Here is a 23,430-nt window from a genome sequence, read left to right on the forward strand (position 1 = left end):
AGCCTTAGCTTCCTTTTGTTATTCTAAAACAAAGGCTTTTTTTTCTTTAGTACCTTAGATAGTAATTTAAATTTATTTAAGTTAACCTTAGTCATAGCTTTTAATTCTTTTTTTTTTATACTACGTCGGTGGCAAACAAGCATACGGCCCGCCTGATGGTAAGCAGTCTCCGTAGCCTATGTACGTCTGCAACTCCAGAGGAGTTACATGCGCGTTGCCGACCCTAAACCCGCCCCCCCTCGTTGAGCTCTGGCAACCTTACTCACCGGCAGGAACACAACACTATGAGTAGGGTCTATTGTTATTTGGCTGCTGTTTTCTGTAAGGTGGAGGTACTTCCCCAGTTGGGCTCTGCTCTAGATCTAGAATGACATCCACTGGCTGTGCCCTACCACACAAAGCGAGATGACATTCACAATGCCTAAACCTCTCTTTTGGACGTAGTTTAAGGACGTACCCGGGTCCGGGCCCGGGTCTTAAGATGTACTAACAAAATATGGACCATGTTTGTCTGAAATAAATGATTTTTTATTATTTTTATTTTTTATTGTGGACTTCACAATAAGATCGTCAAACTGTAAAATTGATTATTATAAAAAGTAAAATTGTATAAATTGTCTAGTGTACAGGCGGATCTGTGCCCACTCCAAGCCGATAACTGGCAGGAAGTGGCACAGGATCGGGACAGGTGGCGTTCTCTCGTTTTGGAGGCCAAGACCCTCTTTGGATCACTGCGCCACAATAGTTAGTTAGTTAGTATAAATTGTCTAATTAATTTTAATTTTATTTATTAAACTTTACACACAAATTAACAATATTACTAGGCTACTGTTGTTTGATGATGGTTTCTCTTGTATATTTTTCTTATTTTGTTTGTTTCCGTAATTATTCCTCTTGTTTTTTATATGTATGAAATATGTATCTTTATGTGTTATTCTCGTGGCATCACTGAATGGGCCCTTTGGAAGACCAGCGCCAGCATTATGCTGAGTTGGGTCCATTTCGTGCCGCACCCTTTATGATTTCCTCTTTTCTTGCTTTTGTTGTCTGTACATGTTCGTACATGTTTTGTGATCGTCACGAATAAATATCTTTCATCTTTATCTTCATACACACCTTTGAATTTGTATAGTAAGTTGTCTATTTTATCGGCTCATGGTGTTCAGTGGTCATCAAATTTTTACAAACAAACTTTTGTACTTTAAGCTCATAAAGACATAATGTAACAGATAACGCGGAACGTAGTTATATTGGTAAAAGGTTTGTCCCTCTATTTCTATTTTTTTAACTATCAAGCGAACCTATTTTATTTTAAATGCGATTGTTGAAGAGCAGCTTGGCAGTTGAATGATATTACCTTGAGGGTGCTTTTCCTCGGGGACGGAGCGGTGGGGTCGCTGTTGAGGGACCCCGTGGCGGCGCGGCTGCTGCAGCTTCCTATGGACAATATACATATAAGTACTTTATAAAACATTTTAATTTCATTCCTGGCAAAGAAAACACAAGCTATTGATAGATATCACCATGAAATTCTCCTCTTTACCAAAGGATATTTTTAAAATTAAGCTTCTAAAAAAACCGCGCGTTATGGTTTGTAAAAAAGCTGCAACTCCCTAGGGAGCTGAAAGTTATAATGGCCGTATCTTTTTTACGTTAACTTGAGTACCAGTTCAAGTCGATACCTCCACACGTTCCCGAGATAAAGGATCTTTACCGACAGACAGACGGACGGACCGACGGACGGTCAGACAACAAAGTGATCCTATTAGGGTCTCGTGTTTTTTTTTTTTTAATAAATAAATATTATAGGGACATTCTTACACAAATTGACTAAGTCCCACGATTAGCTCAAGAAGGGTACTCAGACAACGATATATATAATATACAAATACTTAAATACATAGGAAATATCCATGACTCAGGAACAAATATCTGTGCTCATCACACAAATAAATGCCATCGCAGTCTGGCTACTTTTTATTAAATCTTATATGACATTTTATTTTCTTCGTAATCCAAGTTCTGTTATAATGCTTAAAGAGGTTTTATCTTTGTTAATTTAGTGTTGTAGAGTTTCCATTTATTGTAGATAATCAAATTTGTCCTTACCAAAAAGTTAAATAACAGAAAAAAAACGTGAATGGTTTTACTTAAATATGACGGTGAAAGATTCATCAACATTTACTGATTGTGTAGCCTTAGTCCATGCTCGCGTCTCAAGAATCTGTCATTTAGTACCCATAGTACAGTCAAGTGTAAAAATATGGGTGTACACATCTTACTCAAAAATATGTCCCATAGTATCTTATTCCAGTGTAATAAGAGCGTAGTACCATATTTTGAGACGATTCTCTCGATACATATTTTTGCAGCTGACTGTACAAGCTTTGCTTAGTCTGGAGCTAGGTCAACCTGTGTCCCCGTCGGTCACGATTGTCCTCAAATATTTATTTATTTAAAGTACAAATAGATAATGTACAAACAAACATTAACAAACACTTTTTCTTTAATCCACATATAAACCTCTCTTCAATGAAAAAATATTTATTCCTTTATCAATATCAAAACAAAATCTCAATAAAGAAATATATAATCGCAAACATCGGCCGCCATTATTGTGACATATAAATTTAAAACATAAAAGACATTGATAAACACGCCCAAACAACCATCAAACGGTGAATGTATCGTTAAATCCAACTTCAAAAGGCCCGTCAAAAACCGAGGGCCTTATAAAAGATACGCGTCGGTAAAGACAGCATGCAAAATGGAAATTCAACATTTTTCAAATGTTGTGGAGGCTAATTAATGTCGCTGTGGCAATTTGTTAACATCGCATTAGAAAATCTATATAGAAAAAAACCCAGTATTTTATTCATTATAAAAACACAATATGAATTAAAACTAAAATATTACTAAATTAAATCTAAAATAAAACTAAAATAAATCTAAAAATGGCCCCTGCGGCATAGTACCGAAGACGCTGGCAGCATTTCCTCGCTGGATCGTTAGACTGATGCGTTGAGCGAGGAAGCTGCCAGCTCTTTGATCTCCTGTGGCGTCTCTGAGTCTCTTAGACAGATCTTTGAAGAGACTCAGAGCGCCAGGGCCCCACGGACCAAGGGTCTCGACACCGAATGGAATAAAATAAATAATAATAATAATAATAATTTTACAGGAGGCTGTGTCAACCCAATGCAGTGTTATTTAAAAATAAAGCTAAGCTAGGATATAATTGTTTATTTTTTATTTATTTATTTATTTGGGAAACATACAGCACATAATAATACAATAAGGTACAAGATAACGTTAGAACATAAGCCAAAACAGTTTCCATTTATGGATAATTTGACGACCGGTTTGGCCTAGTGGGTAGTGACCCTGCCTACGAAGCTGATGGTCCCGGGTTCAAATCCTGGTAAGGGCATTTATTCGTGTGATGAGCATGGATATTTGTTCCTGAGTCATGGGTGTTTTCTAAGTATTTAAGTATTTATAAATATTTATATATTATATATATCGTTGTCTAAGTACCCTCAACACAAGCCTTATTGAGCTTACTGTGGGACTTAGTCAATTTGTGTAATAATGTCCTATAATATTTATTTATTTATTATTTATATTACAAAATTCCTTTGCTCCGAAAAAAGTACAACTATTGGGTATTTTTAATTTTAAATTGAATTAAATTACATAAAGTTAAATACATTATTTAGAATATTATTATAAAAAGTAAGTATTTTACCATAGACTGTGAACAATAAATACGCCACGACGATGCGACAGAATTTTAACGCGACAAAATGATAATGAATAATTTATGAATATTATAAGACATTTTTACACAGATTTACTAAATCCCACGGTAAGCCAAGAAGGCTTGTGTTGTGGGTACTCAGACAACGATATATGTAATATACAAATACTTAAATACATAGAAAAATGTTAGTAGTAGTGTTAGAAATGTTAGTTCGAAAACACGTTCGAATTAGCCAACGCACAGAAGTTCGAAAGTATTGTACGTAACCAGGTTTTTTTCTTTCTAAGCGTCAATAGGTAAATTCATTTTTAACAAGCAGAAACGTCTGTGAACGATGCTATTAAGCTTAGAATAAATTTAAAACAATAGGTAATAGGTAAGTTATCTAAATTTGTTATTTTATAAAATACACACACACACACACACACGCTTGTGCTATAATACAACTTCATTTTTATTAACATGTTACTTACCTAGGTCATAAGTCTTATCTGTTTTTATTTGCTACTTAAATTAATTATATGTATTACCTTTAGAATAAGTACTTACTGTTGCTAATGCTTACAATATGTTAATCTTATTATTTCCTCTACGAGACAGGCTATGCCTAGTGTGGAGGTCAGTATAACATGTAACACTGTTTAAACTTATATTTGTCAAATAAACAATTTGTATTTGTATTTGTATAAAATAAAAAAAACCACCAAACTTTAAAATTACATCATTTATGGCGTCAACGGCATGGAATGTCCATACATTGCCCTAGTGATAATTGACCATCCCCAATTCCCCATCTACCATGTCACTGCCACGGTTATGTACCGAAGTTATTTTCAACAATTTTCTCAACTACCTCCTTGCTTTTTCCCAGCTACCAAACAACAATGCAACTACCAATTTTGCGACCACCCATATAAAATAAATTTAATATTTGGCTGCTGTCTGTCCTCGGGAGATGGGGAACGATCGATGAGCACAAACCGCAGCGTCCCGGGTTGCGGCACAACTGCTAACTGTGTGGAAGATGTGATTGTAGGACTTTTTGTTTGAGTCCGAACTTGAGGGTTGTGATGTATAAACAAGGTGAAACTAATATTTTTAATCTACAATAAGATAAATTGTCATAATAAAAGTATTTTCTTTATTAATTTTAACCGGTGCTGACCGAACGTTAGTTAGAATTGAAAATGAACCGTAACGGACGGTTACAGTTTATGGTTCAATTTTTAATAGTTAATATTCAATATTTTCAATTCTAATTAACGTTTGGCCACACTGCCATGTCATTTTTATCAAGAGTTTAACGTCAAAAAGGAGATTTTAATCATTACGATGATCTTAATGATTTTATCTTTATTTATTGGTAACGATGTTACACCCCTTGCTGACTATATGAAAGATGTGATTGCAGAACTTTTTATTTGAGTTCCGAAATTGAGTGTCACGGGTTCTTGGTATTTTCTTTATTAATTTTAACCAGTGCTGACCGAACGTTAGTTAGAATTGAAAATAAACCGTAACGGACGGTTACGGTTTATGGTTCAATTTTTAATAGTTAATATTCAATATTTTCAATTTTAATTAACGTTTGGCCACACTGTCATGAGTTTAACGTCAAAAAGGAGATTTTAATCATTCTGATGATCTTAATGATTATATCTCCATTTATTGGTAACGATGTTACACCCTTGCTTATGAAAGTTATGAAAGATGTGATTGCAGAACTTTTTGTTTGAGTTCCGAAATTGAGTCTCACGGGTTCCTGGTTGTTTATATTACTTAATATAGAGGTGTTTTGGTTATTTGTTGAATTGAGAACTAAGACTGAAAGTAAAAAGGGAATCGATTGAAAATATACAGATAAAACTTTGCAAAAGTCAGATTATGGTGTGATCTAACATCAGTTAAATACATGTCGAGGCTAGATCATAGAATTGATAATTTCATAAGGTTGCAATAATTTCATGAAATGATCGATTGGCCACTTCACATAGACAAGAACGACCATCATAGCCATGCTGGCCATGACTATTTAGTAATTTAATTATTATTATTATTTCATTTATTTATTTATTATTCATTATAGTCTTATTCTTCTTCTCTCGTGTCGAGGATCCCCTAAACAGTGGATGTCCAGAAAGCAGCTGTACTGACAGCCCGGACCGTGGCATCTCATCATCATCATCATTACAGCCTTTTTGTAGTGGCACCCAAATGCTGTTTATTAGTTTTATTTGTTTCTTCACTGATATGTTGTTAAATGTTTTGGGTGCCCGCTTGCCAGTCGGCATAGGCCTCCTCCAGCCTTCTCCATTCGTTCCTGTCTCTGGCAACCCTGCTCCATGTGGCACCAGCAACAGGCCTGATGTCGTCATCCCATCATTTGAACTGCCTTCCTCTTATCCTTTTACAGCCTCTTGGGTACCACTGGATCACCTTTTTACTCCATTTGTCCATGCCTCTACTGGTATGACCTGACCACTTCCATTTCTGCCTTCTAATTTTTGTTACAATGTCGTGCAACTTGGTTCTGCTTCTTATCACCTGGTTCCTTATCAGATCAGATATTATTTTATTACTATGTTTAATTATTTAATTATGTTACTTCAGGATTCTAATTGAAACCTGTGTAACGAAGTAATAGCTTCGTGAATATGTCATTTAAAATAGGTTGGTGAATCGGTGTATGTACATATGTAACATCAATAACTGTCTCCTACATGCATGTAACGGTGACGGATGTCAGGTGAACTTATGTTGCAACAATACTGTTTCTGTCAATTTCTTTGATAAAATGAGTATCGGATTAAGTGGCAGTAATGTGTCGGCGAACTTCACTCATTATATCTAGGACAAGACTAGAAATGACAGACACAGTCGCAATAGTATTGCAGCTGTATTTAAAAAATGTCACCATAACGCAGGATTTCCCAAAATATAATAATAAAAAAAAACAAATATAACGCATTGATTCAAAATATTATCTTTTAGCTTTGATACACAAACGCAAACGTTCATTAAACTTTTTAACAATATGCCGGGAAAATAGTTATTTGTACAACAAGAGAGCAAAGTTTGATATTTCTTCGAGTGCTTGTTTTGAGTCCCGTGCAAGCGAAAGATTCTATAATAGATTCACGAGCGTAGCGAGTGAATCTAATTTAGAATCTTGAGCGTAGTAAGGGACTTAAAAGCGCACGAGATGTAAATAACTTTGATCTCGTGTAGTACACAAAATTTTTCACGTCAGTCAGCCATCAAAAAATACAACCTCAAAAAATTAAAATTAATGAATGAATGAATGAAATCCAGACGGACGGATCACTATTTCACTCATGTTTTCTGAAGGTATTCTAACAATTAACTTTAATTACCGTAATAAAACAAAACGAAAGAAATTTCAATAAAATAATACGAAAATAATGAATAAACGAACATCAATTGACAGTTCAATCGATCACTTTTTTTTGTAAAAAAATACACTGTAAGATCCGGTCCGAATTGCGGATACTACTATTTGTCAACTATAGTAGAGATCGTTAAAAGTAGTTAAGTAGAATTATTTACTGCGTAACAATTGCGTAAATTTGTATAAGTTCATTGTTTTGATTGTATAATAAAATACGTAAAATATGGTGTTTTTATTAAATTTTTAACTTTTATTTCATTAATTAATTATTACGAATGAAGACTCGTAGGGTGTTTTGGAACGATGCGGTCTGACTTATTTCGGGGGTCTATTATAAACCGTCAATATACCGTTGAATTACGTATGCACTTTTTTGTCTCTTTCTTTTTGCTAATGACGTGAAAGGGAAGGGACAGTAGAATCCAAATATTTCGAACTTGTATTAGGCCCCGCACGTTGAAATGACATTCGAATCCAAAGGTCACTTGAATGTTATTTTGTCTCACTCGGTGAGCAAAATGCGATTTTGCTCACTGTTTTTAAGCAGCAAATTACCCTTGTTCTAGCTGCTGACGTGAAAATATTATATTTGTCAATGTATTTTGGTGCCAGCCTATAATGATCCAAATTCTGAGAACGTTTTCGTTCAGGGAACGGACAAATGTTTGGTAAAAGGGTCCAGTTTGTCCATTGGGTACGGATGCCTAAAACCCAATTGGTAAGTAACACATGACTATGCTAAGCTATTCTAATTAATCTTTCCGAATAGATAATTTTATTGCGTGTATTAACTCACTACACTGCACTGCAGTTCCTACCTTTTGCAATGAAACACTTCACTAGACAACTGAATACCGATTTATTCCGAAACCAAATTTACCTTATAAGGGGCTGTAGACTAATCTTAATAGCGTGAAGTATAAAAATAAACATTACTACGTTCCGTACGTACAGAGTGTTCCATCATAAGAATATATTGTATTTCAAAAATTGTGATAACATCAAACATTCGATATTTGGTATTTTCCTGAGAAAAAAGTAATTACAAAGATTACCTTAAGGTACATAAATGACGTTGATGGAACGGCGGTAGTTCTAATGATGTTGTATTAAACGAGGTCGTTAAAAGACAAACAAGTAGTCCCAGGAGATATATTAATGTTTATTTATTAATGTAAGAGTAGAACATGAAAGCTAGTTATTTGTTTCATCATAGTCATGATTTAGTTCCTAATTTAAATATCACAGATTTCTACAGAATATACAGTTTGGAAACTTTATTGAAGTTGTCAAAGCAGTACAGTGCAGCAGCAATGCAGTCAGCAGTAATGTCGCGCTATAATATTGCTACAGTGATGCTGGTGTAGCTGATACATCTTGGTGGTGCGTCGTGACGTTGTTTACAGTCTTTAATATTTACTCATCCCTTGCCGTGGCAAGAAAAACACTAAGATCGCAGTGTTGTGGTGCCCCAACTTCGACGATCGAGGCGTGTCTGAAGTTGAACTTTACACTTAAGGGTCTTCGCAAATGTTATCGCAGCTTGAACACCCGTTAGAGACGCGGTTACGGTTTAATTTAACTTTGGTACAGGGAATTATCACACGTTTTATGAATATTTGTAGATAGATACACTTTAAACTCTCACGTTTTGAACACATCGTTGATTGAAACGGGTGTAACAAGATATGTAGTTTTCCATTAGAGAAGGGTTCTTATGCTTCACTTGCTATAAGGACGTATCAGAATTTCTATTGGAGTTCTCTCTCTATCTATTGCAGATAAAAACATCCTTATTGCACTTTAAGCATAAGGACCCTTCTGTGATGGAAAGCCACACATAATTTATTATTTTTACCTTATCCGACGTTTCAGCTAGGTTGCGCCAGCTGTGGCCACGAATGACAAATGTCCCAGCAAAATGTCAACGAAGAAATAATAGTAAACTACCCGAAAATAGGTTATAAAAATATTTGGTGCAGACAAAAATACACTACCTGTTTTATGTCCACGTTAATTAAATCATATCCGTTTAATGCATTCATTAAATATTTGTAGATGTATCTCAGGTTCTTGATAATTTCCTGTTGAATTTATAAATGTTGTTTGAAATGTAATATTTAACTAAATAGCGCAGTTAACTGACCAATTGTACACCTTATTCTATTGACTTAGGGACTGGAGTTGGCCATGTGCTGTGCTATGTCTACTTGCTAAGTTAATTAACTATGTAGTTGTAAACAAGAACGCAAGCAAAAATATGTGTGCTTTATTATTGAATAAAGATATTTTATTATTATTATTATAACCTTTATTCATTTAATATCTTAGGTTAGGATTTTTTATAATATGGATATAAAAGTAAAATATAAAAACACTTACAAAACAATACAAAAGATATAAACACATTATAAAAAACCTAACCTAGGGTGCCGCCAGCAGCGGGGCAGGGCCCAAGCTGCCGGTGGTCAGGGCCGCAGAGAGAGGAACCGACGTACTATACGCGCCGTGTCCAAAATTACTGCCTTCTGCATCTGACCCTTGATCCAGCCACCTAGCGAGAGTCTCTCTAGGTGTTGGTCGAGACTCTTCGCTATGAGACCGTTCGCTGAAACGACTATCTGGACAATGATCGTCGAATCAACATCCCACATGGCGGTTATCTCGTGAGCCAAGTCTAGGTACTTACTGGACTTGTCCTTCTCGGCTTTCACGAGATTCTCATCATGGGGGATGGTGATGTCGACGAGCACGGTCCGGCGTTGCGATCGATCTATTATCACGATGTCAGGCTTATTGGCTACAATAGTCCTGTCAGTGATAATAGATCGATCCCAATAGAGCGTGGCACGACCATTTTCGAGAACTGGAGCAGGTGAGTACTTGTAGTACGGTACTTCGCGGTCCACAAGGCGGTATAGAAGAGCAAGTTGCTGGTGAATAATTCTGGCTACGAGATTATGTCTGTGCAAGTACTCGCCGTTAGCAAGATGAGAACAACCGGAAATGATATGCCTGAGTGACTCTCCGGGACGGCGGCATGCCCGACAAATGTCGACCGTACCGTCCTTCAGGATATATTTCCGACAGTTGTTCGTCATCATAACTTCGTCCGCAATTGCACAGGCAAAACCCTCGGTTTCTCCAAAGAGGTCCCCGAATCGTAACCAGTTCACCGACGCGAGCAGGTCCACGTCAGGTCCCGTGAGGGCCTTGTAGAACCGCCCGTGTAGCACCTTACTCTCCCATGCCGCTTTGCGATCCGCAGTACTTAGTACCACAGGTTTGCGCCAGTTCTCGTTTGCCAAGGAGAGCGGCGTGAGGTTCCTGTCTACTGCCACCACGTCACGATGCATCCCACACTCGTTGTTAAGGAAATAATTCCTGAGATTGCACACCTCGCGGTTGTGGAGATCTTTGGCGTTTAGGAAGCCTCGACCTCCACACTTCCGTGGGATGTACAATCTCATAACAGACGAGCGTGGGTGTAGCATACGGTGTGTGGTGAGCAGTAGTCGGACCCTCCGATCCAGGGCGTCCAGCTCGGTCTGAGTCCACCTTAGTATGCCAAAGGAGTATGTGAGTAGGGGCATTACCCAGGCGTTGAAGGCGCGCACTTTGTTGCCTCCTGACAAAAGACTGTTAAGGACTTTTGTGAGCCGACTGAAAAAGCGCTCCTTCACCGACTGTCTAATACCCTCGTCCTCAATACCCAACGACTGAGCCATACCAAGGTATTTGTAGGTTTCTGATTCAGAGATAGATCTGAAAGACATTGCCTCAGATAGTTGTAAATTTGTTGAATTTACAACCTTCCCCCGCTGTACATGCATTACCGCACATTTATCGACACCAAACTCCATGTTGATGGCACTACTGAAAACTTCAGTGGTTTTCAGTAGCTCCAACAAGTCTTGGCTATTTGGTGCAAATAATTTGAGGTCATCCATGTACAGAAGGTGAGAAATGACTTCACCCTCTCTCCGAAGCCGGCAACCTAGTCCCGAATCCTTCAGCAGGGTGCTGAGGGGATTCAGAGCTAGGCAGAACCACAGGGGACTCAGACTATCACCCTGGAATATTCCTCGCTCAATCCTTATAAAATCCTGCGGGCCAGGGCGGTCATCCCCGCCTCCTGGTTGACGAAGGACTGTGGTCCACTGCCTCATACACGCGCTTAGGAAGGCTCTTAAAGCTGTATCAACTTTATACAGCTCTAAGACCCTCCCCAGCCATGAGTGAGGCACCGAATCATAGGCCTTCTTGTAGTCAATCCAAGCGGCAGAGAGGGCCCCCTTATTCCGCCGGATTTGTTGGCAAATGGTCATGTCTATGAGGAGGAGCTCTTTAGTACCACGGGACCCAACCCTACATCCGTTTTGAGCGGAGGCCAAAATGTTGTTAGCGACAATGTGCGCGTTTATTTTTGATCTCAAAATGGATGTAAGGAGCTTGTAGAGTGTAGGCAAGCACGTGATGGGTCTGTAGTTCTTTGCTTCCGTGGTACTACCGGACTTATAGAGCAGGAAGGTGACACCAGTTGTTAAGGAAGATGGGAGAGAACCAAGCTCGAGGGCTTGTTGAAATTGTGCTGCCAAGCGTGAGTGCGAGCATCGGAACCATTTTAGCCAGAAGTTGTGCAATCCATCCGGCCCAGGGCTCTTCCAGTTCTGGGCCGTGCGGATGGCACAACTTACGTCATCGGGGCTGATGGTGATTGCCCCCATAGGTTCGATGGACTCGCACTCACGCTCGACAACACTCATCCAACCACCCTCGGTGTGTTCGACAGGCACTGACCAGATGCTACGCCAGAAATCAGTCATGGCAGTAGCATCCGGCGACCGCGCGTCGGACGCACGAAGGTTGGCTTCCTCCCACTTTCGATATACCTTCCTTTGATCACTCTGAAAAAGACGATTCTGCTGGAATCGATCCACACGCTTTCTGTAGCGGCGAATACGGTTTGCCCATGCATATACTTTCTGCTTAAGAAAGTCGATGCGCTCCGTGAGATTGGCAATATAGTCGCGGGGCTCAATACCCGTCCCCGCGAACGCCTGATTCACAAAGCGCATTACTCGGGGGCGGTGGTTGCCCCCCCTGAAGCAGATCAGCTTTGCAATGAGAGTCCTAAACGAGTTGATACGTCGCTCGATCCGTATTTGCCATGCGGGGGCACCTCCGGCGCGCAGGTGCACGTTCAGCGTCCGGAAACTTGACTCGTGCAACACGGCACGCCGCGATGGCTCCGCAATACATGATCGCGTGCGTATCATCTAAATCTTTACTAGTCCGCAGATATGGCTCTAGTAAAGCGTTTAGGGCTCCCATTAGCGCTAGATTGCGTCTATTCATAGGCAAACGTGGTAATCGTGGCCTAGTGTTGGGTGTGGACCGATACTGCGTAATCACCTCTTCCAGAGTCCTCCTCAGTTGCTCATTGGCTGTACTACTCACTCTCTGCGCGAACTGCTCCTCCTCGTCGGCACTGAGATCCACCCGCGGCGCCCCCGGTGCCTGGTCGGGTGCCGGCACCGGATCTGGCGACGTGGCGGGCGGGTCTCGCGCCGAAGCGGAGGTTGAGCGAGCAGAAAGAGCCTCCAGGCGGAGCCGATCAAGTGTAGAGTCATCCAACCGCTTTCGCCGCTGGATGACTCGCACCTGATCCGATAATCGTTGCGCAGTCACTTCGATGGTCGGTTCAAGAGCCTGAAACAGAGGCAGAATCCGGACACGATACGCGCATAGGTTAGTTCCTCCCTCTGTAGCCCCATAGTAGGCGCGCATGACGTTCTCATTCATGGATTGAGACCATCGCATGCGACGCACTACACCACCGGCAGCGGGAGCCGTGGGCGGGGCAGGATGTCCCGCAGGCCCCAAGCGTGCCGGCAGCGGTGGCCGCCCTCGTCGCGCAGGTGGTCGTGGCGGCGGCGGCGGCGGCCCGCACTCGTCGCTCGACTCGCTGGTGTCGGGCGCGGTGGCGAATTCATCGCCCGACGACGATAGCAAGGAGACACACGAGGCGGGCGAGGGTGGTGGGCGTGCGTTGGATGTGGTAGACGCTTGTGAACGCGTTTTACTACGTGTAATCATTTTTCCTTCTTCTGTCATTTGACCATTGTTCGTCGGCTATTTTTGTACTTAGTTATATTTTGGCGGTAACGTATCCTTTTGCCAAGTGTCGTATGAATGTGAAGGTAACTCTCCGCAAAAAACAGTACAAATAAAATGTAAAAAAGCCACTAAAAACATATTTGATCAAAAATAAAAGGAAAATTTAGTATAAAACGCGTCTGACGTTGACGGCGTCAAGTTTATTATTATTTATTATTAAGACAGTAAAAAAATGCGTATTATGCAGTAAACTAATGTGGAAGTGTGCAGATAATGAACAATTAATCTTGAAACGCGTTAACCATTCTGTAGTCGATATCCATCAGTCCATGTGGCTTTTAGTAAAGTCCAGCTATCGCTTTACTAAAAGCAATTACCGAATGTCATGCTCTACGAGCACATTTGACATTAAAAAGTCATGAAAAATGAGCGGAAGCCATATTTTAAGAGAAGAAGATAAAATAAAATAAATAATAATAATAATTAATGTAATTGCAAACCATCATCGTAACTATTTGATACCATTCAAAAAGCCTTTGAAAAAATTATTCTAGTGATATCCGAACAAATTATAGGACCACAAATTATTATTTTTATCACATGTCTCACATCATAGCTTACATTACACAATATATTGTTAAACTAAAGTAAATATATAAACGAGGGTACGAAATATGACAGCACCACGAAATGTGACGGAAACGGAGACGGTTGTGATAAATGGCCGCCATCTTAATTTCGCTGAAAGCGATGTTCCTTGGTGTTCGTTGGCTGCATCATTTATTGCCAACATACAGATAATCTTATTAGATTTATGTTTATCGTGCTATTAGACAAACTGGCTTAACCTTTGTTCTGTGTATTTATGTGTGTGTCCTTTTGTGTGTGTGTGTGTCTGTGTGTGTAAAGATTCTGATTGAATTTTTAGTCATCTTCTCGCATTTTTTTTTTGAGAATGATTTTTCTACTCTATATAGTATGTAGCACCACCGAGGTTTAAAACCGCCACCCCACACGAAAGTTTAATTTTATAAATTATAACTTAAGTGAAATTTAGCGAAATCTTGAGTTTTCTTTTTATATCATTAAACTGAAGTAGCTATTAACTATTATAATAATATAACAAGTTATCTGAATCAAATGACAGATGTTTGTGGAAACACACATATTTAAAAAGGTAAAGAAAATCTGATAGGTATTTTATTTCGGTTCGCTATAAAGATCAATTCCTAGTTGAGCAACTTTTTAAATCTTGAGTTTTTGAAGTTATGTTTCTGTCGCGCTACCGTGCGGTGGGGGGGCGTGTGTGCGATAAGGACAACTGCAGCTGACTAAAATTCCCACGCAAAAAACTCAAAAAAACGAGGTTTCGCTCCCGACTGTTTCCTCCTCCAAAACGCAACCAATCATTATGAAATTTTGGAAACTGAAATAAAGGAAATAAGATCAATATATATGCCGCTATGTTTAAATTTTTTGGATATTGGTTGTTGTATACTGCGCCTTTTTTTGCAGCCAATTCAATTGAGCCGTTTTTGCGATTTTCGAGGCGCTGTAAGTTTTTTCAAAATAAAATAATCCAAAAAACCAAAACAAAGCGGCACAGATATTGATGATATTGATCTTATTTGAAAAAAATCATTGCTCTAGGTTAAAAATCCAGGGAAGAAGAGCGGTTATATGGAAAAATGTGCATTACATTAGGTAAGGTTATTATTTTTTTATTTCCATCAAATTTCAATGACCAATTGTAATGAAGAAAAGCAATCATTTTGTTAAATATTTAGTGAGAACGCTAAAAAATGTCCAATACATATGTACATTACTCTCAGAACCTGTTTCACAATGTTCATGTAAAGCATCGGATAGCTAATTAACAAATAATTTATCTACCACATAAAACTTTATGCAAAGCTTAGCACTTTATCTACCAGTTAAGGGGCTGTCAACACCCAATGTCCTTGAAATTGATGTTACTTAAACAGTTTTTTAAGAAAGACTATTTGTTTTAGTCAAGTAAGAAAAATATATGTTCATATCAATTATATTTCAAAGACCGTGGTTGTACTCGATACATGATTGAACGAAATCGGCTCGATAGAAAATAATTGCAAAGATTGGTCTTAAAATCACAATTAAACGGTTCTATGTCTTTATTTTTTTGACTTATGGGTCTGCAATTAAAATCACAATTTCAAAACATTTATATCTAAATCGCTAACGAGTAAAATATTACACTAATAATCCACTTTTTTTATTTAAATAATTTTCTTATTATTCCCTTGCCCAGGCCCAGTAACATACGACAGTGCTATCTCATTTACTCCGATACAAATAGACAGTGTGCGTGCTTTAGGTATTGACAGCCTCTTAAGCTTATTCGAATATTGTGAAACGACAACGAGGACTTTATTCGTCAGATATGTGGCATGTAGGTTATTCAGGACTGTTCTTGGACATTGTGCAGCAAACCAGCCTTTTCCAGCCGTAATAACAAGAAGGGTCTTTAACAGAACTAAAAAAGCGTAGCAGTAAAACTTACGAAGGCCATTTGGCCTATAAATACCTTCTTAGTCATGCTCCAAAAGTTAAGACTCACGATGATATGGAGAAAGAATTTTCTGAACGGATTTTTCTTCATAAAACGCTAACTGGTGAAATATTAACTAAGTAATTTTTCATTTTAAACGATTTGCGCACAAAAGAGCACGTTAGGTCTTTCAGAGCGACGCTTTGAATTTTTTGCTCGTTTTGGTGAAAAGCTGTTTTATGTTAGTGATTGTTATCGGCAATTCTTATCAGTCATACCGTGCATAATAAAGTTAAATTCATATATATATATATTTTTTCCTATCTAAATATAGGATGTAACATAGTTATAATGTAGATCCAAAGTGTAATTATAATAATTATGTGATTTAATTATTGCAACATATTGGCGTCGAGACCCTTGGCCCGTGGGGTCCGAGTGCATCTACACTATTCAAGGAATTAGCCAAAAAAATAGCAGAAGCTACCGGTGATCGTAGAGCTGGCAACTTCCTCGCACAAAGAATAAGTATTGCGATACAACGAGGAAATGCTGCCAGCATCTACGGCACCATGCCGCAGGGGGATAGTTTTTAATTATTTATTTTAATATTAGTTTTATTTATTTTTAGATTTAGATTTTTGGTTTTATATGTATTATGTTGTTGTGTTTGTACCGAATAAGTTGTTTCTGTAAAAATAAAAACATAAAAAACGAAAAAAATATTTTAACATTTATGTCCGTCTCACCGACGGTAAAAAAAACGGTTATGTTTCGCTAATCCATTATAATATAAATGTATTTTTTTTATTAAAAAAAAAAACGAAATATTCCTCGCAAGAATTTATTTTTAAGGCTATTGGGTAGCTCGACTCTCTGTGAATCAAAAATATTTTATGATCAACCTACTTACATTTTTCATGTTTCGTTTGAGCCACAACTTCTGAAAAAGTATATTGACCTTTCGAAAAACACCATGATTTAATTATTTAAACACAAATTTGCTTCAAAAGGCTGATAAAATAATACTCCGATATTTCTGAAATTTCCGCCTGAACTCAGAATCAACGGGGCTTTAAATTTGATCACGAAATGAAAGACAAACATTCCATCTTCTGTAAATTATGACAGAAAGAATCCCCGTCATTCATTATGGAGTGGGGGCGCAATGGCGGCACCATAACTCATGGCACGCCCCTTCGTTTGCTAGGAGTACGGTCGCAACTGCCGGACACAGGCCTCCGCCTTTCAAACGATTATTATTTGTATATATTTACAGACACTGTAAGTACACTACAGGAGGCCGATTTTGATTTAAAAACATGCGAAGGTTTTGACATAACTTTGAACAATAAAATAATTGAATTGCTGTGGAGAATGTGAAATGAGTTGCCTCCTGAGGTATTTTCTTCGCGCTACGAGATGGGATTCTTCAAGAAGCGGGTATTTAGGGTTCTCAAAGGACGGCAACGTTTAAGTGGCTCCTGTGATGTTGCTTATGTCCATGGGCGACGATGACCGCTTCCCATCAGGCGGCTCGTTTGCTGACTATTAAATTAAAAAAATTACCAAAGAGCGCCGTGAGCTCTTTAGACCGGCCCCACTGTTGCGCACGCTACATCCACGGCCCACGTTTTAATATAAACCGTGGGCAAGCCCACGAAATTTTGTATAGGAACCGTGCGCGTTGGAGGGTCTGCCATCTTGTGGCCTGAATTGGAACCATATACATGTACATTTACACGTCACGTGTTTTCTTGTGCATAGTAGGTTCTGCCATCTTGTGGGCTACATCGAAACAATAAACATCACATTTACGCCTCGCGCCAAAAATCTGACAGTTCCTGTGCTGCCTCCTACAGTTCATACACGCTCCCTATAGGAACGTGGGTCGTGTACATAGCGTGCGCACCAGTGGGGCGCCGGCCTTAGGGCTTGCATATATACACACTTGAGAAAATTCGGCCCAAGCGGTCTAGGCATCTGCCGCAAATACTAAGAACGTGCGTTAGGCACTAGGGGCCTTGATAGCTTTTTCTTTCGTAAATGGTTAAAATTGGTTTTGAAAATACTACTTCATATATCTACTGGTTCTCTTGACGCGACAGCTCGCCAACGCACACCAAGGGATGAAAGAGCTATACCGTTATCTCGTGATGTTATTTGCACATACACTTTTTATTTTGTAGCCCATTTGCGGTTGGCAACTCTGAGTAGAAACATTGCAAGTGTGTAGACCTTACTCGGGGTTGAATAAGGTTCAAAATTGTTCAGTTACGTTTGTTTATGTTAGTAAGAATTAAGGTGTGACAATGTAATGTATGATATAAAATATTGTACTTTTTTAAATGTACCTAAATATACTACATTTTAACGATACATTACATTTTGGCGATAAGAGCGACTGTTCTATTTTCCTTTAAAATTTATTTGTAGTTTTACTTGTATGTAAAATGTATAATTGTTGGTGTAATAAAGAATATATACTTATGTACTTACTTACTTTTTTAAATGTAAAAGTACATATACTTTTATAATAATATCGTAAATTTATTTTTATCTCAATTGTTCACAGGTTCACATGGACACAATCCTCTATAGGTTTATAAGTTCGCTAATATAACACATTACATATATTTTATTGTGTTTTTAACCTCTCTTCTGTACAATAAAGTGTTTACATACATATATATTCAGAAAAACTTGGGTTTCATTTTCATCTCATTCATTGCATAATCCATATCGTATCTTTAGCAAATGTTTGATGTATCTTATAGTTCGCATCGGTCCGTAAAAATAGATTTTGTATTTAATTTTGTTACTTAACTTGTAAAGGCATATATAAACAGTTGTAGGGAACTTCTAAATTAGTTTCAAAATTCTTGGTTTTACTACAATAATACATTATACTTTACTACAGAGTTGCAAAACTAAATCATAATTAAGTGTACAGGTTAATAAAAGTATGTAATTATAGGTAGTTGGTCTACAAAGCATATCAAACATTAAAGATTAGATTCAGAGATTTAAGCCAATATTTTTATACCGAAAGGAGGCTAAGTGGTTAAGCAGGCCGCTCGGCGCCGCCTGGCCGATTTCTCAAGATTTCAGAAGAAAAGGAACGGAATAATAGACGACTTTATTCAGTAAATCATTTGACATAGTTAACGAAGTGCAAATTGTACAAAAATGTAGTGGATAGTGGCCATTTTATGGTGAATTGGTTTACGGTACGGTTACGTTAGACAAAATGTACACTTGTGTTTTAGTCTAGTTACGTCTAAACATTAACATTATGTACCGTTCAAAATAAATAACTAACCTTCTCTTCTCGGTCTCCTCGTGGCTCGCGACCAGCCTATCTGCAGGTAGATCTCGGTGAACACTTGCAACTGTTAACTGACTTTCTCTCTTTCTCTCTTGTGGCTCTTCTCCGGCCTCTCTGCAGGTAAATTCCGGTGAATACAAGCACGTTTGAGGTAAGGAGGAAACAACCTGCACTTACCGTGATACCGAGAGCCAATGTGTAGATGTTGACCGACCTTCTCCCCTAGGCCTCCGTGTGGCTCTTCCTCGGCCTCTCTGCAGTTAGCTAAAACGTTCAAGGCCAGGAGGAAACAGCCTGCGCTGATTGTCACATCAAGCGCCGCTGTGCAGCGTTTACTGACCTTCTCTCCTAGGCCTCCGTGTGGCCCTCCGTCGGCCTCTCTGTAATTATATCCCAGCAAATACTAGTACGTTCAAGACCAGAAGAAAACTGCCGGCGCCCACGGTCACACTGTACGCTACTGTTAGTTATTCACTGACCTTCTCTCCTAGGCCTCCTCGTGGCTCTCCGTCGGCCTCTCTGCAGGTAGATCCCAGCAAATACTAGAACGTTCAAGGCCAGGAGAAAACTGCCGGCGCCCACGGTCACACTGTGCGCTACTGTAGTTATTCACTGACCTTCTCTCCTAGGCCTCCTCGTGGCTCTCCGTCGGCCTCTCTGCAGGTAGATCCCAGCAAATACTAGAACGTTCAAGGCCAGGAGGAAACAGCCGGCGCCCACGGTCACACCGAGTGCCACTGTGTAGCTGTTGGCAAATAAATAAATTAAATTTGCGACATTCTTACAAAGAACTTTAACCTTTTAGCAGACCGTATCAAGCAGATACTGATACGTCTGTACTGTAAGCGATACTATATTTGTTTGTTTTATATTAAACGATTAATAATTGAAAAAATATATCTATGGAAAGAACTTGCAACGTTTCAGAAAAACGGTCCGCTCGCTCTTAACTATCTAAACTACCAAAGCTTATTAGAGGATGGATTCGCACGCTTTTGGTTAGGTTCGGTGGCTTGAACTGGTAAAGATAGAAAATTTGGTAGGTAAATTAGAGTAAGTGCGTAACCTAACTAAAATACAGTTTTTTTTATATACTACGTCGGTGGCATACAAGCATACGGCCCGCCTGATGGTAAGCAGTCTCCGTAGCCTATGGACGCCTGCAACTCCAGATGAGTTACATGCGCGTTCAGCTCTGGCAACCTTACTCACCGGCAGGAGCACAATACTATGAGTAGGGTCTAGTGTTACTTGGCTGCGATTTTCTGTAAGGTGGAGGTACTTCCCCAGTTGGGCTCTGCTCTAGATCTGGAATGACATCCGCTGTGCTGTACCCTACCACACAAAGCGAGATGACATTTACAATTCCCATACCTCTCTTTTGGACGTAGTTTAAGGACGGAGTTTCCGTATATCGTAAGTAACTACAGACGGGCAGTGTTAAGAATTGGGATATATTATATTCCATAAAATAAATTATAATACATTCACAAGATTTAATAGAATGTATTAGAATTGGGTACTTGACACATGTTGAATATTAAAATAAAATTTTGTTAAATGGATAGAAAATGAGCCATCTATTATAAAAAAGTGGAATTTAAAAAAATATACTGACATTATAAAAATACAAGGCTCCAAAGTCGCAAAAAAAATGTTTTTTTTTGTCCTTCAAAAATAGAGAAATAAATGGTAGCATTCGATTCCATACATTTTATTGAAAAATAAATTGTATGACAACTATACATATAAACGCAATATTTCAGGGTCCAAATGGCAATTTCCTTGATCTTCCATACATTTAGGACAGACTTATATAATGTGACGTCACATCATGATATCATTTTGTTAGAGGCGTTTCAATCGTCGAGTTCGAGCGTCAGACTTTATAGATCAATTTGGTCTGAAATAAATGTTTTTTTTTTTTTTAACTCTAATTTCTGACCTTTGTGTTGCTTGAATGCCACGAGTCCTATATAGACATTTGATCCTCAGGAAAATCAAGATCGTTTGACATTATTTACAATAAACTGTCAAGTAGCCAATTCACTAATTGAGAAAAATGGTATTCCCAAAAAACCTAAGGTCAAACTCATTGAGGGTCAAATTAAAATAGAAACCCTAAGTCTTATAGATTTTTTTTGTTATTTTGATACCTAATTAGAAAAGCCTAAGCATATTAACAGAGATAATCTCTAGCTTAGGCCAATCTAAAGCTGCTTAGGCCCAATTATACTTTTAATGAAACTAAATAATTATTTTTTTAACAAGCAGAAACCTCTGTGAACGATGCTATTAGGCTAATAATAAATTTAAAAGTGGAAAAAATTCATTTTTACACTTTTAAATTTATTCTAAGCTAAATAATTCAACTAAAGAGATAAACTTTAATAAACATTCCATAAAGTCTTTAGATTCGTCGAATTTAATTTTTGAATAAGGTTTTTAGTCTCTCAATCATAATCACATACTTTTCTGTATAAAGCTCCCAACCCTAATGAAATCTAAATAAAACATGTAAAAAAAGAACGAAAATGTAAAATGTTTATTTTAATATTCAATATTTTCTGGCATATAATTGAAGCATTCTGATAAAAAAATTAAACTAGAAATGAATGAATTATAACATAGCAAAATAACTGTATAACAAAAGACCCATGTCCCGATGCGACTGTCCCCTGATCAGAACGTGCCAAAAACGCTAGCGGCATTGCCACGTTGCACAGCCAGCGATATTTGCTGGACCAGGAAAGAGCCGGCACGGGGGTCGCTGCCCCTATTCCTCAAACACCGCCCCAAAGTTCTAATAAGGTTTTTTGCCTCCGCACAGCAAGGCCCCGCAGTTTCCATAGCAATGTTTCTATAATGCTCATTTTTTTATAAGTTTACTACGAGAGAAGAAGATGTAAGTAAGTAAACACTAAATTGTACAAGAAAAATAAATATTACATCAGATGGAAAATAATTGGGTACTACAAAGACGGACTTATCCCTAAGAGGGATCCAGTTCACCCATACCTAAAAGAGTAATCAAAAACTATATATAAAGTAATTATAAATAAATAAATAAACGTTTATTCACGTTTCATGCCTTATAAATATTTACAATATACTTCTGCCAAACCACAGAGTGGTTTGTTGGCAGACGAAGCTCCTATATCTATACTACATACTATAAACTATATATAAATAAATATCTTTATATACATTTATGAATAAATATAAATATATATTATGACCGCAACATCTTCCTACCTATCAGTAGGTTTTTCATCTGAGAGCCATAGTTTTTGTTAGTGACTCAAAGGAGGGGGTAGCGCGTACCAAAGCTTAACAAAATTTACGGTGAATGATTTATGATATGATCGCTGTTTATGAATCGGGATAGAGAGGGAATGATCGGTGCCAGAGCGTAGTCGGTGGTCACTATCGTCTGATCAGAAGAATTTCATTCTTTCAAATGGAATTTATTACTTACAAACCGAAGCTTATGCTAAACCTTTGAAAAGAAAACAACCATAAACAATGATTGGGAATTTAAATACCCATTAAACTCCCCGTTTTCAAAGTAATAGTAAAACTAAAATCGGCCCTCGCCATTAAAACTTATTAATGATCCTATAAAACACAGAACTAACTACAACCTTTTTAACTTACAAAACTGTACGTTTGCTAACAGTTTATACCAAATACAACCGTAAAATAATGAGTTAAAGTTTAATTTCAAAACTCATTTGAACTTAACTTAAGTCATTTACATTTAAGGGCTTGCAATTCGCTGACAAAATTACCCCAAATCCAGACATAAAATGAATGCATTACGGTTCAAAATCAAATATACATTAAAGCACTTAATACATTTTAATTAGCTTGAGAAACAATGGACGAAATCCGCAATTACAAATTAATGACACAATAATTTCAGTAGGCATTACAATTGTGCGCTTTTCAGTTCCTGCTTTGCTCGATTACCTGTTAAGCTCGGTTTTCAACAGGAAGCCAGCACTTTGAACCAATTAGTGACATTAATGGTGAGTAATTAAATAATTGTGAGAAAACAGTTAAATCATTCTCAGTTGGTTTTGATGACGGTAATTTAACGATACGTATCCTGAATTGTGAAATAAAATTGTGACCTCGCGGACCCTCATGGCTTCAACATCCATAAAAAAACCCAAAAAAATATCATCTGAAAAATTCTACATATTTTTTGAACCTGCTCACCAAATTTTACGAGAATCGGTTGAGAAATAAGACCGATAGAGTTGAAGAGCCAAACATAC

General features: G+C 38.1%; 1 protein-coding gene across 1 annotated transcript in view; it reads right to left on the reverse strand.

Annotated features, from left to right (window-relative positions):
- LOC133518387 (neuroligin-1-like) overlaps positions 1–23,430 on the reverse strand; it is a 327,316-nt gene that overhangs the window by 3,020 nt on the left and 300,866 nt on the right. The window contains exons 13-14 of the mRNA XM_061852061.1: positions 19,765–19,892; positions 1,358–1,437 (exon numbers count right to left, since the gene is read on the reverse strand). Coding sequence (XP_061708045.1) covers positions 1,358–1,437; positions 19,765–19,892 — 208 coding nt within the window. The remainder of the gene's footprint in view (positions 1–1,357; positions 1,438–19,764; positions 19,893–23,430) is intronic.

Source organism: Cydia pomonella, chromosome 5 (assembly GCF_033807575.1).
Source record: "Cydia pomonella isolate Wapato2018A chromosome 5, ilCydPomo1, whole genome shotgun sequence".
Classification (NCBI taxonomy): domain Eukaryota; kingdom Metazoa; phylum Arthropoda; class Insecta; order Lepidoptera; family Tortricidae; genus Cydia; species Cydia pomonella.